Source organism: Oreochromis niloticus, linkage group LG17 (genome assembly GCF_001858045.2).
Source record: "Oreochromis niloticus isolate F11D_XX linkage group LG17, O_niloticus_UMD_NMBU, whole genome shotgun sequence".
NCBI lineage: Eukaryota > Metazoa > Chordata > Actinopteri > Cichliformes > Cichlidae > Oreochromis > Oreochromis niloticus.
The window spans coordinates 26,698,889-26,715,004 of record NC_031981.2 but is presented as its reverse complement, the minus strand read 5'-3'; the positions used below and the strand labels follow the sequence as shown (position 1 = coordinate 26,715,004).

The following is a 16,116-nucleotide window of genomic DNA, read 5'->3' as shown; positions in this document are numbered from 1 at the left end:
GTGAAAAATTCCTCTTCATTTTTTTACAACAGCAGTCAAATGTATTCATCTATGCACTCAACTCATCCATAAGAAGGCTTGGTAGAAATATAATAAATTGTAAATGGCATTTAAATCATCTTTATTTAATAGTTTTTTACTGTTTCTGGTTTCTGTTCAGTCACTAAGTCATTCTCAAAGTGTTAAAAACCAAATTAAAACTTGATTAAACCAAGCAGAGGGAACATTATTATTGCTCCTAAGAATGAGAGGAAGAGGAAGCTCTTGTGGGATTTTTATCATATTGTAAAGTTCAGAAAAGGAAGGACATGAAATTAATCTTGAAAGGAACTTCAAAATAATCATCACAGTTAGCTAATTTTTGCTAAAAAAAAAAAAATAGAAAAAAAGAAATTTTAGTCAGTAACAATATAGTTAAAGAAGAATGGCATTTCCATTCTTTTGTACATTTCTGACACTCATCCAGACTCGGGCAGCTGTAGCTCAGGAGGTAGAGAAGATCATCTGCTAATTTGAAAGTTCCTTTGAAAGTTCAATTCCTTCCTGCTCCGGTCTGCATGCCAAATATCCTTGGGCACGATACTAAGCCCCAGTTGCTCCCTGATGCATCCATCACAGTGTGAATGTTAGATAGAAAAAGCACAGAAACAAGTGCTGGTGGGAATGAGGCAAGTATATAAAGCGCTTTGAGTGCTCAGGAGTAGAAAAGCAATGTGTGAGAATCAGTCCATTTACCACTCCACCTTCTCCAGTTTGATTGCACTGTCCCCATTTAAATCACTTCCACCTGCAGTGATTTAAATTTTGCAGTATGCTCTGATCTAAGACTTCTCACATGAAGAAACCAGCACAGGGAAGATGACAGTGATTAACTCAGATGGAGCTAGAAAGAAGGATCTGAGGGGAAGGTGGGTTGCAAAACGGCTTGCAGATACATAACTTTAGACAGGCAACAGGAGCTTAAATACTGTGACCTAAATGAGTGAGCCAATGTGATGACATTGAGATCAGTTATCTGAAGTTACTTTCAGCTTGCTTAATCATAAGGGGTCACCACACCGGGACGTACTGCATGTCTGATTGGGCAGAGTTTGAATGGGCAGATACAACTGTTAAGGGACATGTGTCTGCTCTCAGGATCAAACTGTTAAGCTGCGGTGGACTGAAACGGTACACTCGATTTTTTACATCAGAGCGACAGAAACAAACAAAAGTTAATCTTTGACATGCTCCAGTAATTGAATGGAAAAAAACTGTCATTTTGTAACATGGAAACAATAACAATACCTCAGACATTCATCGACATTTATCAAAAGATCCAAAGAGAAAATTTAGGGCATAATAACTGCACACAAACCGGATCAATAAAAGACACATGAACAACTGTATATGTAATAGCTCACTGTGTAAAACAGTATTTTTCCATCTGTAAGAAAACTCCATAAATTCTTAAGTACACTTCCTTTAATGCTAATGTACAATATGTGTTAATATACAAAAAATATATGACATATATTTTGGGAAAATAAAGACAATGACACATCTTTAAAATGGATAAATATCTCAACCAATACATAAACATGACAGAAATGATTCATCTTAAGTACAGGGAAACCAAAATATTGCCTGTCATGCTAAAATATTGTTGGTTTCACTGAACATAACAATTAGTTTACACAAAGCTGATGATGAAACCTGTTTTGACTCTTTTTACAAGTGAAACACAGAAAAATCAGAATTGGAATTGTGTTTAGAAATATGTGTTTGTGTGCGGACTATCTAATATTCCTTGATTTGAAATAAGTGTGCTACAATGGGCAGTTTGCACTGTCTGCCACAAGCATGATCAATGTCATAAGTGCGTTTAGAATAAGTTTCAAAATAAAGGTTCAATAAAATAGCCAAAATGTGAACTGACTTTCATACTTTCATAGTTTTGGCTCCCTCCGGTGCTAACATCCTGCAGTGCAAAAGACAAATGTACTCCGCAGGTAGGAATAGGAGCTGAAGGCGCTGGAGTGTAAGGGTTCAAAGTTTCTCATATTTATATGACTTTTGGGCAGGATTCCTATAAGTCCAAGTTCTTTACTCCACTGCTCAAGTCTCTTTCTCGCTACTTCTTGTGCGACCCGATCATGACCTTCGAGACAAAGTTGACAATGGCACTCGCCGGCTGCTCAGGGTCGTGCTCAGCAAACAGATGGCACACATTTTCAGTCTCACTCTGAGATTTTCTGGCAACAAATCCAAAGATCCTGGAAGAAAACGAGAGAGACACACAAGAGAAATTTACACAACAGCAGGGAAACTTTTCACCTCTCAGAACAGAGACTTAACGCCAAACATGGATTAGATGGAAACGAGCTGTGGTCCTCCCAAAAGTACAGTAAGACCCCATTTGTTTGACATTTTTAGCAATAGTTCAAAGATTAAACAAAACAACTGGATTTTTAAAACGAGTACCACTGATATTGATTGATATTGATATTGAACCTGCTCTACAGTTTAATCAGCTTTAGTACATTTACAAAAGAAATTCATATGATTTTTCTAACCATGATGCACACTCTGATTAACTGACAACATGCATAAGAAGACCCTTTCTAAAGCTGACTTACTTTGCAGTGGAGCCGCTGTCTCGTGTCCACCTGTTTTGACAGAACAAATTAAAATCATGACACTTGCGTCAGCTTTCGACACAATATATTCAATGAGTTCAGTTTAGATAAGGTAACCCTGATGAATGAAATTAAAGTCCCATTGATACGAAAAAGGACATTTCAGGTACAAACTGAGGATGTGTTTTTTACCACTTTTCCATCAAACGTCTCCCATTCTTCAGTAATATAACCTGTTCACTTTTTTGTACCCATTTTCCTGTAAACATTGGCCAGAGTCTGTTTCGATTCTTTAAACTCTGTGAATTCTTAAAAATTCGTTTCCTGATTTGGAAAATACACATTCTTCCCAGGTATCCATCCGCACCCATCTTACCCTGGCAGTAATGTTGGACTATTAGGCTTTTATAACTTCAGTTGCTTTACTTGTTTGGGGTTTTTTTTGTTTTTTTTGTTTTCTTTGCAAGAAGTGACCTATGGTCCTTCTGTTCTCTTTTTAGAATTAGAGTTGGAAACAGCATGGCTTAATTATCCATTTATATGAGAAAAATACAAAATTAAATAACAAATCATATATTTTTTTCAATCATTTTTAGAGACATTTTAGACTTGGATGTTATATCCATCTTATATATGCAGTTTATGGAAATGCATAAGTGGATATGCACTAATATGCATGCTGCTACCATGGCTGAATTATATTAGTTGTGTTATTCCAAAGCACATTTTCTGTTCATCTTGTCTTTAGTAGCAGTTAGCATCCTATGTTTCTCACACAATGACTTTAAAGTGGGTCATGAAGGGATGTTAACAGTGACCCAAGAAGCGTTTTTTTCCACTGTTTGAAAGCCATTTTTCAGCCATACTCCTGTAAGTATCAGACACCTACTTCATGAGTACAGACTGAACCTGGAGAAACCTCTCTTTGTTTTGTTACACAGATGCCTTGAAGTGTGTGCAAAGCTGCATTTTTGTTATCCATGTCCAGTACTCACTTCCTGCCCTGTGGGTCCAGAGAACAGAATATGACGGTGTTGACAGCGTAGTGTCTCCTGAAGAACAACCTGCAGGGTCAAACAAAGAGTCTGTGTGAACACATCAGATTTCTAATCTGTGTGTATTTGTGTATGTTTGGCCTGCAGGTACACAAAATGCTCACTTCCGCTGGTTGTCAGTGAGTGTGATTCCCTGCGCTGAGACTTTAAAATGTACGACAGTGGAGGGAGGTGGAGGATCCATGGAGAGCGTGACTGTGGTCGCCTTCTGGACCGCCTGGTGTCCCGTGAGAGATTCCAGCTCTACAGAGCCCAGGTACCACACATTGCACGCTACAACGACACAAAGAAAGAACAAGTCTGACAAGCTTCTGCTGATAATAAATGATTATTCTGTGCGCATAAATTAATTTAAAGTGTCGTACCTGCTCCTTGTTTGAGAAGCTCAGCTGCTGAGTTTGTTGCTGTTTGTGTAGAGGAGTCATTCAGCTCCTCTAGCGGGTCTGCAAACACAAGATAGTGATGAGCTCTCTTGGAAAAACTCACAAATTACACCAGTGCATTAACAACACAAACTGCATTTGTAACCAAGCAGACACGAGGTACGTAACTCCTGCTTCATCTCTAGTACATGGTAGTGTAAAAGTTTGTGAATATTCAGAAGCGTGGGGATAAACCATCTAACTGAAGTATTTTTCTCAGCTTGGGCTGTTTGAATATATCGTAGTCACATGTCGAGATGTCAGAAAGCGAATACAAAGACTGTACATGGCAACATTCTTTAGCCCAATTGTAGCCCGTCCAGTTTTCTTTGGGCCATAGTCAGTCTTGACTGATGGAGTTGATTCAGGGTGAGCTTGGTGTAAAAGAATAACTAAAAATACAAGCGTACTGACACGCTGGGAGAACCTGTAACCATAACTGCACAAAAATATGCAAAAAGGAAAACAACAATTGGTTTTTAAAAATCAAACTCTTGCTATTTGCAAACAACATAAAATCCATTCATAAAATTCAGTTCCTAATAACTATGACAAGCGTGTTCCAGATAATCTTTCGACATGATTTGGAAATCCGAGTGACTTTCAAAGACAAGGAACTAATTTGAAAACATTCGTCTTGCATATTTTGGAAAAAGTAAACAAAATGAATATATAAGAAAATATAGGTGGAAATAAATGTAAGCCTATATCAGCAGATTCAGCTCCATCCAAGCAAAGTGTGGAGAGAAATTTAATAGTGTGAGATATGGCCCATGAGTTCTTCAGCAAAATGTATCAAAGCATTTTTCTTTTTGCTACACTCCATTTGGAAATGTATTTAGGCATTTACTGCACTGCTTTGTGAAGTCCTTTTTCATATAGAGATGTCAGACAAAGAATGAAAACATTTTGGAAAAGCAGAGACTTTTTATGCTAGAATGATTTAAGTGGCTTCATAAACAAACAAACAAAAAACTTGCTCTGACAATGGTCAGGGACGAGGCCTGGGCTGAAAATGAAGGAAAAAGCAGCCAATGTCCAAAGTAAAACTTTGACAGCCAATCAAAAAGCCCAGAGAACTCCAGTTCTACTGATCAAGACCATTTTGAAAATGACAAGAAAGTCTGGATCACTTGAACCAAATATACAGAAATTAGGGCACAGTACTGTATTTAAAGCATCTCTCTTTGCAGTGCCCCTTTTGTAATATTCTGTGCTTAACTGACTGAGTTAATCGATTCCCAGCTCCACTTGTGTTCCCATTCTGTCATATAAATTCATATTTCGTTACCTTTGTCAGGCAGGATGAGTTTACAGGGCAGAGCCAGTGGCGTGATGGAGTGTTGACACACCAGCGCTGTGAGACTTCCTGTCAACAAAAATCATCATGCGTATGACTATTGAGATGAGCCAGCTGCACTCCAGTATACTGACCAGTAGGGGGCAGCATGGTGCTTGTCTGTTATGACCTGGGATGGACTTTAAACAGCTATGAGGAAGCATGCTGCTCTCCAAGCTGTTTTACTTTTATAAAAATCTGGATCATAGCGTGTGCAGTGTTCTCACCAAAGTAAGGCTCATTGGGGCATCCTTTAAGCCGAACACCTTTCTGTGTGCACTCTATCAGGAAGTGTCTCACCAGCTCATTAGACAGATCTCCTCCTGCAAAACATGGCCTCATGGCTTAGTTTATTCATATCTATAAATGACCTTAAAGGTTAATATTTAATTAACATGAACTGTAAATTAAAATAGTGATAAAAGTCCAAAATACAAGGAAGCACACTCCCATTTAGCTGAGTCACAGTGCTGAGGTTTGCACCTTTAAATATCATTTTTGCAGTGCTCTCTTGGCAGCTCACAGAAAGTTTGTGTACGCAGAACATGGCATTCAACCCACCTTTTTTGCTCTGTATCACTGATGGAGGAGGTGTGGCCACCTTCATGGCCAAACCGTACGCGCCACGAAATGAATGGCTGTCTCTGACAATGAACGAGCCCGGCTCTTTGTCCTTCAGCACGGCGATGGCTGTTCAGTAGGTCAACAGAAGGAGGAAGCAGAGATAAGCTAAAGTTAGACTCAGTCTGCATTGTACATAGAGGAAACCTTTGCACAAGGGTGTATTATCTTCTCACAAGTGGCCATTAACCGCTGTGGTCCAAGACCAATATTTACCTTGGTCTCTGGAAATGTCGGGCTTGTACCAGAACTTGGAAGTGTCCTGAACAAACTTCACAGTGTCCTGCTTACTGCCAGAGTCTGCAAGACACAGGTTAAAGCTCTCTGTTAGGTTTCACACCAGCTTTGAGCCAAATATGACCAGACTCACAGTTAAAGCGTGAGTACACCGTGTAGCCACACAGACAAAAATATCTTCAGTTAGCCTGATTCGTGATTTTTGGTGCCACCACTTTAAAACTCAGGTGAATAAAATTTTCTTTTAACTTTTCTATAACAAAACCTAACTAGTGACCTAATGGCAAGTTAACACCCAACATGTGGTCGCGTTTGAATCATGTTCCTAAATAGCCTTGATCATTTTAACATATTATAATATAAAACATGAAATTAGCTAATTAGATTGAAAACAAATTGGAATGAAACAAATTCTGTCTCCCAGATTTGACTCTGAAAACAGCTTTACATTATACACATTATTATGTTGGGCTCTTTGTTATTACATTTCAAACACTCTTACACCTTAATTAGCTAGCTGTTCAATTTAGTGATGCCTGTTTTGACATATTTGAGCTTTCGAAAAACACTTCTCATTGTAAATGAGGAGAAGTGCCCATCTTATCTTAAAGACCTCATAGTACCATAATATCACCCCAACAGAGCACAGACTGCTCTCAGACTGCTGGATCACTATTACTGTTGCTCCCTCTATTCCTATGACATTTAAAAGAAGAATGGGAGGCAGAGCCTTCGGCTTTTCGGCCGCTCTTCTGTGGAACCAGCTTCCTTTTTGATAAAGCATATAGTCAGAGCTGGATCAGGTGACCCTGAATCCTCACTTAGTTACACTGCAATAGCTGTAGGCTCCTGGGGGCTTTCCCTTAATGCAGAAGTGTTTCTTCTTCACTACCTTTCTCACACACTATGTGTTTACAATCCTCTCTGCATTCATTTAGTAGCTATTATTAATCTCTGGTTCTCTTCCACAGCATCTGTTTTGTTCTGTCTCACTTCCCTCACCTCCAAGTGGTCATAGCAGATGGCCACTCTTCCTTGAGCCCTGGTTCTGCTGGAGGTTTCTTCCTGTTAAAAGGGAGTTTTTCCTTTGCATTGTCGCCAAGTGATTGCACAAAGCGAGTCATCTTATTGTTGGATTTTTCTTTCTATTATTTGTAGGGTCTTTGTCTTACAATATAAAGCACCTTGAAGCAACTATTGTTATTTGGTGCTTTCCCTGATGTGTGCATTTAGCCTTTTTTTCTCCTTCAATTGTTGTCACCTCAGTGAAGCATTTTCTGTTTTACTTTAATGTAAACAAAGATTCTTTTGATATTAGAATCCACCTTCAATCCTGAGGTGGAAGCATAAAATGTCCCACTGGATCAACTTTGTAATATAAATCTCTCCTGTGTTTACCATATCCTGTAACAACCCCAGCTCAATAAACCAAAAGGATAGTTTTGGATGTTTGATTTGACAAGGACCGTTCAAGAAAGCCAATTGGTGCAGTGTACAGTCTGATGTATCTGGTCAAGGAAATGAAAGTCATCTTCAGTTTGGGATGCTTGCTGCATTTGTGTGGTTCTGGTTCAAAAAGTTGTTAATAGTAAGACTGGGTTTGGGGTGGTGAGAAATTTCCATATGAAGTTTTATAAAGCTATCTTTATAGTTTGAGATGTTCATGTCGGGAACAGAGAAAATAAATTATCAGTGCCACATTCAGAGAATCTATGTGGGACAGTTTACCTGCTCCAGGTGACGAAGTCCCACTGATTCCTCTTAGGGGGTCAGGGGTCATGGAAGATGAGAAAGGGATGCTGAGACTGCTTCCACTACGAGGGCTAGAATATCCACTCAGTGAAGGGGAGCGGGAGCTAAGCTCTCCCCCTTCACCTCCCCTTCTTTTCTCAGGCAACAGTGGAGCAAGGCCCTCCTCTCCGAGCAGGTTAAAACTACCAAGGCCCTCCATTGCCTCCAGCAGGCTCTCCTCCAGGCCACCATTCCCCAACAATAATGAGGACAAGTCTGTGCTGTCCGTCCCCCTGTGGGCCACTGCAGGCCCATGAGGAGAACTGTGGGCATTGGGAGAGTTGAGAGATAGAGGAGGTGATGGCTGGGAAGGATACGGGGAGTTCAGGGAGTTATGGTCGTGCCACACTGGAGGAGGAGTGGAGCTGCAGGAGAGAAGGTTATGATGTGGAATTTAAGGCATACACGTAAAAAAGACAAAAGATAAACACAAAGTCAGGCAATGCATCAGTGTGAAGTGTTACAGCCAACATACACTATATTGCCAAAAGTACTGGCTTCTGCCTTCACAGGCCTATGATCTCGAGTGACATCCTGTTCTTAATCCACAGCACTTAAAATGCTGTCAGCCCACCCTTTGCAGATATAACAACTTCAACTCTTCAGGAAAGGCTTTCCACATTTAGCAGTGTGTTTATGGGAGTAGTTCACCATTCTTTCAGAAGCGCATTCGTGAGGTCAGACACTGATGTTTGATAGGAAGGCCTGGCTCACAGTCTGCGCTCTAATTCATCCCCAAGGTCAGGACTCTGGGCCAGTCAAGTTCTTCTACACCAAACACCCTCATCCATGTCTTGAAGGATCTTACTTAGTGCACTGGTGCGCAGTCATGTTTGAACAGGAAAGGGCTATTCGCAAACTGTTAGTCAGACAAATACCATTCTACTGGTACCGCCAAACCCAGGCTTGTCCATCAGAGAGACAGATGACAAAGCCTGATTCATCACTCCAGAAAACTTGGTGATGTAATGCATGGATGCAGCTCCTTTGGCATGGAAACCCATTCCATGAAGCTTTCTACGCATATGTTCTTAAGCTAATCTGAAGGCCACATGAAGGAGTTCTGTACTGACTGATTCCGCAGAAATTTGGCACCCTCGCCATACTATGTACCTCGGCATCCACTGACCCCGCTCTGTGGTTTTTAAGTGACCTACCACATCATGGCTGAATTGCTGTCACTCCCAAACACTTCCACTCTCTTATAATACCACTAACAGTTGACTGTGGAATATTTAGTAGCGAGGAAATTTGATGACTGGACTGGACTTGTTGCATAGGTAGCATCCTATCACGGTACCATGCGGGAATTTACTGAACTCCTGAGAGCGACAGAGCCTTTCACAAATGTTTGTAGAAGCAGTCTGCGTGTCTAGGTGCTGGATTTCATATACCTGTGGCCATGGAAGTGATTGGGACACCTGATTCTAATGATTTGGATGGGTGGGTGAATACTTTTGACAATATAGTGTAGGTTAAAATTAATAATTAATCTTATTATTATTACTATCCCATGATCAGTTTAACAACGTAACATGATTAAGATGATGAATTATTAACGCAGCAACTTTCAAACCTTCTTGATGTGAGGTGGCAGCGCTAACTGCCGTGCAACTATGCAAGATCTATCACATTTTTTTTATCAAGCCCACATTTCATTTTTGCGGCCCTAAAAGGCACAAGTTCACAAGAGAGTAATCTCTACTAATCTGGATTTCTGCTGAGGCTGCAGATTTTAGAATTTGAATTTGGCATGAAGAGATCCATGACCCCAGCATGCCTTCTATCAACAGTCTAGCTTCTGCTCCTGCTGCTGGTGGATTGGGGTGGGGAATGTTTACTTGGCAGAATTTAAGCTTCTTATCAACCAATCAATCATGTCTCAAAAGCCACAATCTGTTTGTTTAAATTTAGCATGTATCCTTATTGACTATGTGCATCATGTTATATTGGCTCTTTCATTCATCCTAAACTGGTTCCTTGAGCATGAATATGGGCTTCTGTGGCTGGACCAGATCTGAATTCAAAAGAACACCTTTGTGCTTTTGGGGTGTGGTAGGAGTGGAGACTCACAGCATTTGCAGCTGTAAAACTTCTGCATTAATATGGTCATTCTAAACTGCTTTTTGGAAACATACCTGGTCAGTATGGGTATGGAAGTGTCTGTGTACCTGTCTGCGTGTGGGAGGGGGCTGCCTGATGACACTGAGCACATGGAGCCAAAGATCCTCTGACAGGAAGCAGGAACGTCTGATCTGAATATCTCTCCCTCTGTGGAGCTGCTGCCGTGGTTCATGCTGTCCAGGAAACTTCGGGAATCTGGAAAAAAAATAAGGAATACAAAATGAAGTGATTGCTATTCTACTATGTTTAGTGTCCAAAACAAAAAGAAAAACAATCCCAGGGTTTTACGTAGTTCAAGAAACTACCCCACAAAATCACTGCTAACTGGTGCTTGTTTAAGCTTTTGTTTGGGACCCTACCTTTGTTTGGATTATAGACTGAGAGTTGAAACACACCTGTTCAGGTTTGACCGAAACTGTTTTTCATTTAAGGAATAATTCTTTAAAGTATATTAAAGTATTTATTATTTATTTATTTGTTCTCAGTTTTTATGGAGACTTGCTTAGATTGCCTAGATTTCCGTTATTATATTTTATTCTTGGACTCTAGTAGACTAGCTTTGCATGATTCATGATTCAAAATAATTCTTGTTTGTCCTAAACTGAATCTTGCGCAGCTCACGTCACACAGTATACTAAGATCACACAACCTTTAAGCCAACTTTATTCTGATTGGCTGCCTTTTGCAAACAGAAGGTTTGAACAGCACTTGGTTATTTTGTTGGACACTCAACAAATCCCAGTTAGAAATCTCTGGGAGAATTCTGCATTGATAAAGACAAAGCTGGCTCTCCTTTCCTTTGCCCCAGAGATCCAATCAACAGCTGAACTACAAAAATATATGAGCCAATCACATTGTTGCACAGACACATGCACACAGTTGAGGCTGCAGTTCACAACAGTTTGGCCAACATATATACTGTATTTGTAAATGTCCCAGTCTATAGTTGTTTTACTAAAGATGTAGGTAAGGTCAAACCTATGGCTTTTCTTGGTTGACTATTGACAATGTGAATTAGCAATTGTTCAGTACTGCTGGGATGGACTATCACCTTGGACTGCTAAATGGCCAGACTATCACAGAAAAAGAGGAACACATAACAGGCCCACATGGCTTCTGTTTTTAATTAAGTTGCTACATAAAAGAGCTAAATGTAAAGGACACATGACTGATATTTCAGTAGTGCCGACTTTACCAAACTGACCATTTTTTAGGCTTCGTTTTTCAGCATGAAAACATTCTGTGTAACCATTGGGACTAACATTCAGTTACAACTCAAATCGCACATATAGAAGAGAGTTAGTGAGAGGTTATCGGAGCTAATCTGCCAAGAAAGTACATTTCTGTGAACTGACAGTGTGTGTGTGTCTGTGTGTGTGTTCCAGGAGGGATGGAGGTCACTCTAAACATCCCAGCAGGGCATTCTGAACATGCAGTGTGTCATTCAGCAAACATGAGGGCAGGCTTCCTCAGGCTGCAGACAGGACTGTGAAGTACGATGAGTCACCGTGAAAATAGTCAGTCACTATAAAGAGCTCCCTGTTTGGCCGGCTGCCCCCCCCCTTCCGCTCGTTCTCTCCATTCAAGTACTGGAAGATGGAGGCATTTGGACTGAGCTTTGTTTGTGATCATACTGGACAAGCGGCATCGTCTCAAGTGGATTATATAATCCTACATGCTGACAGTGAGTTAATGAATTCAAAGAATTTGTTACAAATAAGGCCCAGTGTGTAAAGTATACCGTGTGTGTGTGTGTGTGTGTGTGTGTGTGTGTGTGTGTGTGTGTGTGTGTGTAACAGAATAAACTGTGCAACAGTTTAAAGAGTAAAACTTAAAGTTAACTAGCTTACATTTTATCAGTCCCTAAATTCCTAAGGTAACCTAAAAAACAATATCAACTCTCTGGGTGACAAGTCCTGTTATTATTAACTAACCGTGTCTGGATTCTGGTGCATATTAACAAAAAAACAAAACAAACAAAAAACAGACAGAAGAAAGGAACATTTCTAAGGTAAATCCAGGAGTAATATAGCAAATAATGAGCGTATTTTTCATCAGCCACTAGTGAAATGCTATGGCTTCTTGCCATGATGCTATGAATTTCCCATAGTTTAATGTTCACATACATTTTTACAGTGCCAACACTCTGTATGGCATAATGTCCTAAAGTTTAAATGTAAAATGTCAATGTAATGGCAGCTGCTGTGGAAATGACTCACATCAAAAAGTTTCTTTTGTATGCTTTAAACTATAAACTGGTGCCACTTGAATTGGCACTTCTCTGGCCAGTTGGTGACTGAATTTCTAAACGCATCTGATAAATAAGAAAATTTGAATAGAAGCTAGGTACAGACCTCTGCTTCTGCTAAAATGGCTTCATTTTCTTACAGAGTTTTGAAGGACTTTTGTTGTGTTGTAGAGTGACTTCTACAGAGTCATTACCTGAATGCTTATTCATTACAGCTATTTGTCTGCAGGTCTTGGAGAAAATAAATGGGTTCTTACATATGCAAAGATGCTATTTTTTATGTTACAAGGAAAAGTGCATCATAGTCCAGAAAATATACTAATAAAAGTTAAAGATAGAAGTAGTTCATGCAAAAAAAAAAATAGATTAGTGTTATAATATCATTACTTATTGCAAAAGCACCCACATCAGATACTTAGAGCCAAAAGGGACCTCTTCAAATTAATTCAAATTAAAAGAATTTAAATATCTAAATTATTTTTGAAAAATTAAAAAGAATGAAGGAAAAACAGTGAACTCTTCTTCCTGAAAACCTAACACCATGAAACAGTTGGTATGTTGCCTGAAAATTAAGAAATAATCTTCCGTGAATCAGTTTTTGTAGAGGAATAAGTGCGACTCCAATTACTGAAATGTGGTGCAGTATCAGAAATATAAGATGTATAAATACGTAAAGAAATGTACTTGTTGACAAACACCACATTCCCACACAGTATCCGATACACCAAACAGTAACAGTTGACACTTAAATTGAACTCTGGAAGGTTAAAGGTCAAGAGCTCAGTGCACAAAAAGTTACATAAGTAAAAGCAGGCGCACACAAACACACACACACATACACACATAAGCAATAATGTGCAATTCAGACAGCAAAGATAATCCCGGGCTGTGTTGAACACACGCAAACTGAAGCGAGGGCAGCAGCCATTCCCACAGTCACTGTCTATATTCCTCTCTGGGGATGATTCCCAGAATGCAGCCGATTCTCATCTCCCCACCGTTCCCACGGTCAATTATCTTCACTGTCATTTTTCACATCTGTGGCTCATCGCGCCTCATCCCAGCACGTTTGCTTAATTACAGAACAGCCATACGTGTGGCAACACCAGCTGACCCCAACCTGACCTCTGACCTTAGTGACTTAGCTCGGTGACTGCATCCACAGCCTGCTATTACACCTTTTAATGGCAGTAGTTATGCTACACAGTATCCATAGCTACACACTTTCAGGCAGGTACAAATTAAAGATGAAAAAAACAACCTGTGCTACGTATGAAAATAGAAAACAGATTCTTCTTGCAATATATTTCTTTATAAGTTTCTTATAAGACTGCATTGCAGGATATGTATTTTTAAGAGCATATATATATATATATAAAAAAAAAACACCCAGCACGCCCCTACGGGCGGTTTATCCTTCAAGCTCGGGTCCTCTACCAGAGGCCTGGGAGCTTGAGGGTCCTGCGCAGTATCTTGGCTGTTCCCAGGACTGCGCTCTTCTGGACAGAGATCTCCGATGTTGTTCCCGGGATCTGCTGGAGCCACTCGCCTAGCTTGGGAGTCACCGCACCTAGTGCTCCGATTACCACGGGGACCACCGTTACCTTCACCCTCCACATCCTCTCGAGCTCTTCTCTGAGCCCTTGGTATTTCTCCAGCTTCTCGTGTTCCTTCTTCCTGATATTGCTGTCATTCGGAACCGCTACATCGATCACTACAGCCGTCTTCTTCTGTTTGTCTACCACCACTATGTCCGGTTGGTTAGCCACCACCATTTTGTCCGTCTGCATCTGGAAGTCCCACAGGATCTTAGCTCGGTCATTCTCCATCACCCTTGGGGGCATCTCCCATTTTGACCTCGGGACTTCCAGGTTATACTCGGCACAGATGTTCCTGTACACTATGCCGGCCACTTGGTTATGGCGTTCCATGTATGCCTTGCCTGCTAGCATCTTGCACCCTGCTGTTATGTGCTGGATTGTCTCTGGGGCATCTTTACACAGCCTGCACCTGGGGTCTTGCCTGGTGTGATAGACCCCAGCCTCTATGGATCTTGTACTCAGAGCTTGTTCTTGTGCTGCCATGATTAGTGCCTCTGTGCTGTCTTTCAGTCCAGCTTTGTCCAGCCACTGGTAGGATTTCTGGATATCAGCCACCTCCTCTATCTGCCGGTGGTACATACCGTGCAGGGGCCTGTCCTTCCATGATGGTTCCTCGCCTTCCTCCTCTTTCTTGGGTTTCTGCTGCCTGAGGTATTCACTGAGCACACTGTCAGTTGGGGCCATCTTCGTGATGTATTCGTGGATGTTTCTTGTCTCATCCTGGACTGTGGTGCTGACACTCACCAGTCCTCGGCCCCCTTCCTTCCGCTTAGCGTACAACCTCAGGGTGCTAGACTTGGGGTGAAACCCTCCATGCATGGTAAGGAGCTTTCTTGTCTTGATGTCAGTGGCTTCTATCTCCTCCTTTGGCCAGCCTATTACCCCAGCAGGGTACCTGATCACGGGCAGGGCGTAGGTGTTGATGGCCCGGATCTTGTTCTTACCATATATATATATATATATATATGTATATATATATATATATATATATATATACATATATACCAAATTCTCTTATCTGATCTGTTATTACTGATCCTTTGCTTTGTCCATCTTTGCATGATTGTCAGTTCAAAATAAAGCTTGTTCAAGTAGTACTGGGCTTTGGTGAATCTCCTCGCTTGTTTTAAAGATACAAAAATATAACACCTTAGACCAACTGTATTATTCTATTAGTCAAATCATAGGATATAACCTTATGTATAATTACATAGAAACAGACTGGATACATCAAAACTACAGAACCCAGAGCACAATTTCCAAGCAACAAAGGTGAGTTAATCTGCATTTATCTCTCCGGATAGACTGAAGTGCATGAACACATTTTTATCTGGATTGTGTCTCATTCAACATGGATTCACTTGAAGCATCTACTGAATAAATAAACATAAGCTAAAACACAGGTGCAGAAGGTATAACAAGAGCAGGCTTAGTGCTAACTGTAACAGAGTGTGTAGGCAAGAGGCTGCTTGAGTGCAAAAGATGCTGGAAGATGACATTTATAGATGTATAATGAATCTTGCCAGTTTAAAGATGCTTGGAAGAAGGTAAAGCAGAAAGAAAAATAACTCCAGGAAAGAGCAGCTGAAAGGAATTATGTGTGAAACATCTGTCCACTGAATTTTGATAGACAGCTTTCATCCAAGTCCAGGAAGATCACAGCTATCATCCAAATAAAGGCAGACATAGACATACAATAGAAAAAAATGTATAAATTAATGGATTGAATGTTGCCAATGAAGTCTGGAGTCAAATACACTCCACAACAAACTAAATGGACAGTCTAACCATCCAGGTTTGCGCTATACTGTACACTCTGATGCTTTAAGTAAAATGATAATAATTTGATGCTCAAAAAAAAAAAGAAATAAATCTGTTGGCATGTAAGACATCAACTTATGTTAATAGTGTGGGTTAAAAGAAGAAGATGTTGTTTTGGGAAGGATAGTCACCTCTTCATTGGAAACAGAAAAAGCAACAAACTCTTTGCCAAATCCAAACTGCTGAGCCAACCTCCACTCTCAGCAACCTGTGGTTCACACTGTTTCGTGTTTCCGCTC

The 16,116-nt window shown here is 40.4% G+C and overlaps 1 protein-coding gene across 4 annotated transcripts in view; it reads right to left on the bottom strand.

Moving 5' to 3' along the window:
- Positions 1-262: 262 nt before the first annotated feature.
- Positions 263-16,116, bottom strand: part of LOC100700685 (tensin-3) — a 61,907-nt gene continuing 46,053 nt past the window's right edge. For 3 of the 4 annotated variants that reach the window (XM_005462035.4, XM_019346771.2, XM_025899940.1), the window contains 11 exons: positions 10,255-10,402; positions 8,021-8,448; positions 6,272-6,355; positions 5,996-6,124; positions 5,662-5,757; positions 5,387-5,464; positions 4,039-4,116; positions 3,778-3,946; positions 3,614-3,682; positions 2,619-2,648; positions 263-2,255 (listed from right to left, as the gene is read on the bottom strand). In XM_005462035.4, coding sequence (XP_005462092.1) covers positions 2,114-2,255; positions 2,619-2,648; positions 3,614-3,682; positions 3,778-3,946; positions 4,039-4,116; positions 5,387-5,464; positions 5,662-5,757; positions 5,996-6,124; positions 6,272-6,355; positions 8,021-8,448; positions 10,255-10,402 — 1,451 coding nt within the window. In that variant the 3' untranslated portion in view covers positions 263-2,113. The remainder of the gene's footprint in view (positions 2,256-2,618; positions 2,649-3,613; positions 3,683-3,777; positions 3,947-4,038; positions 4,117-5,386; positions 5,465-5,661; positions 5,758-5,995; positions 6,125-6,271; positions 6,356-8,020; positions 8,449-10,254; positions 10,403-16,116) is intronic. The other variant, XM_025899939.1, reaches the window with a different exon arrangement.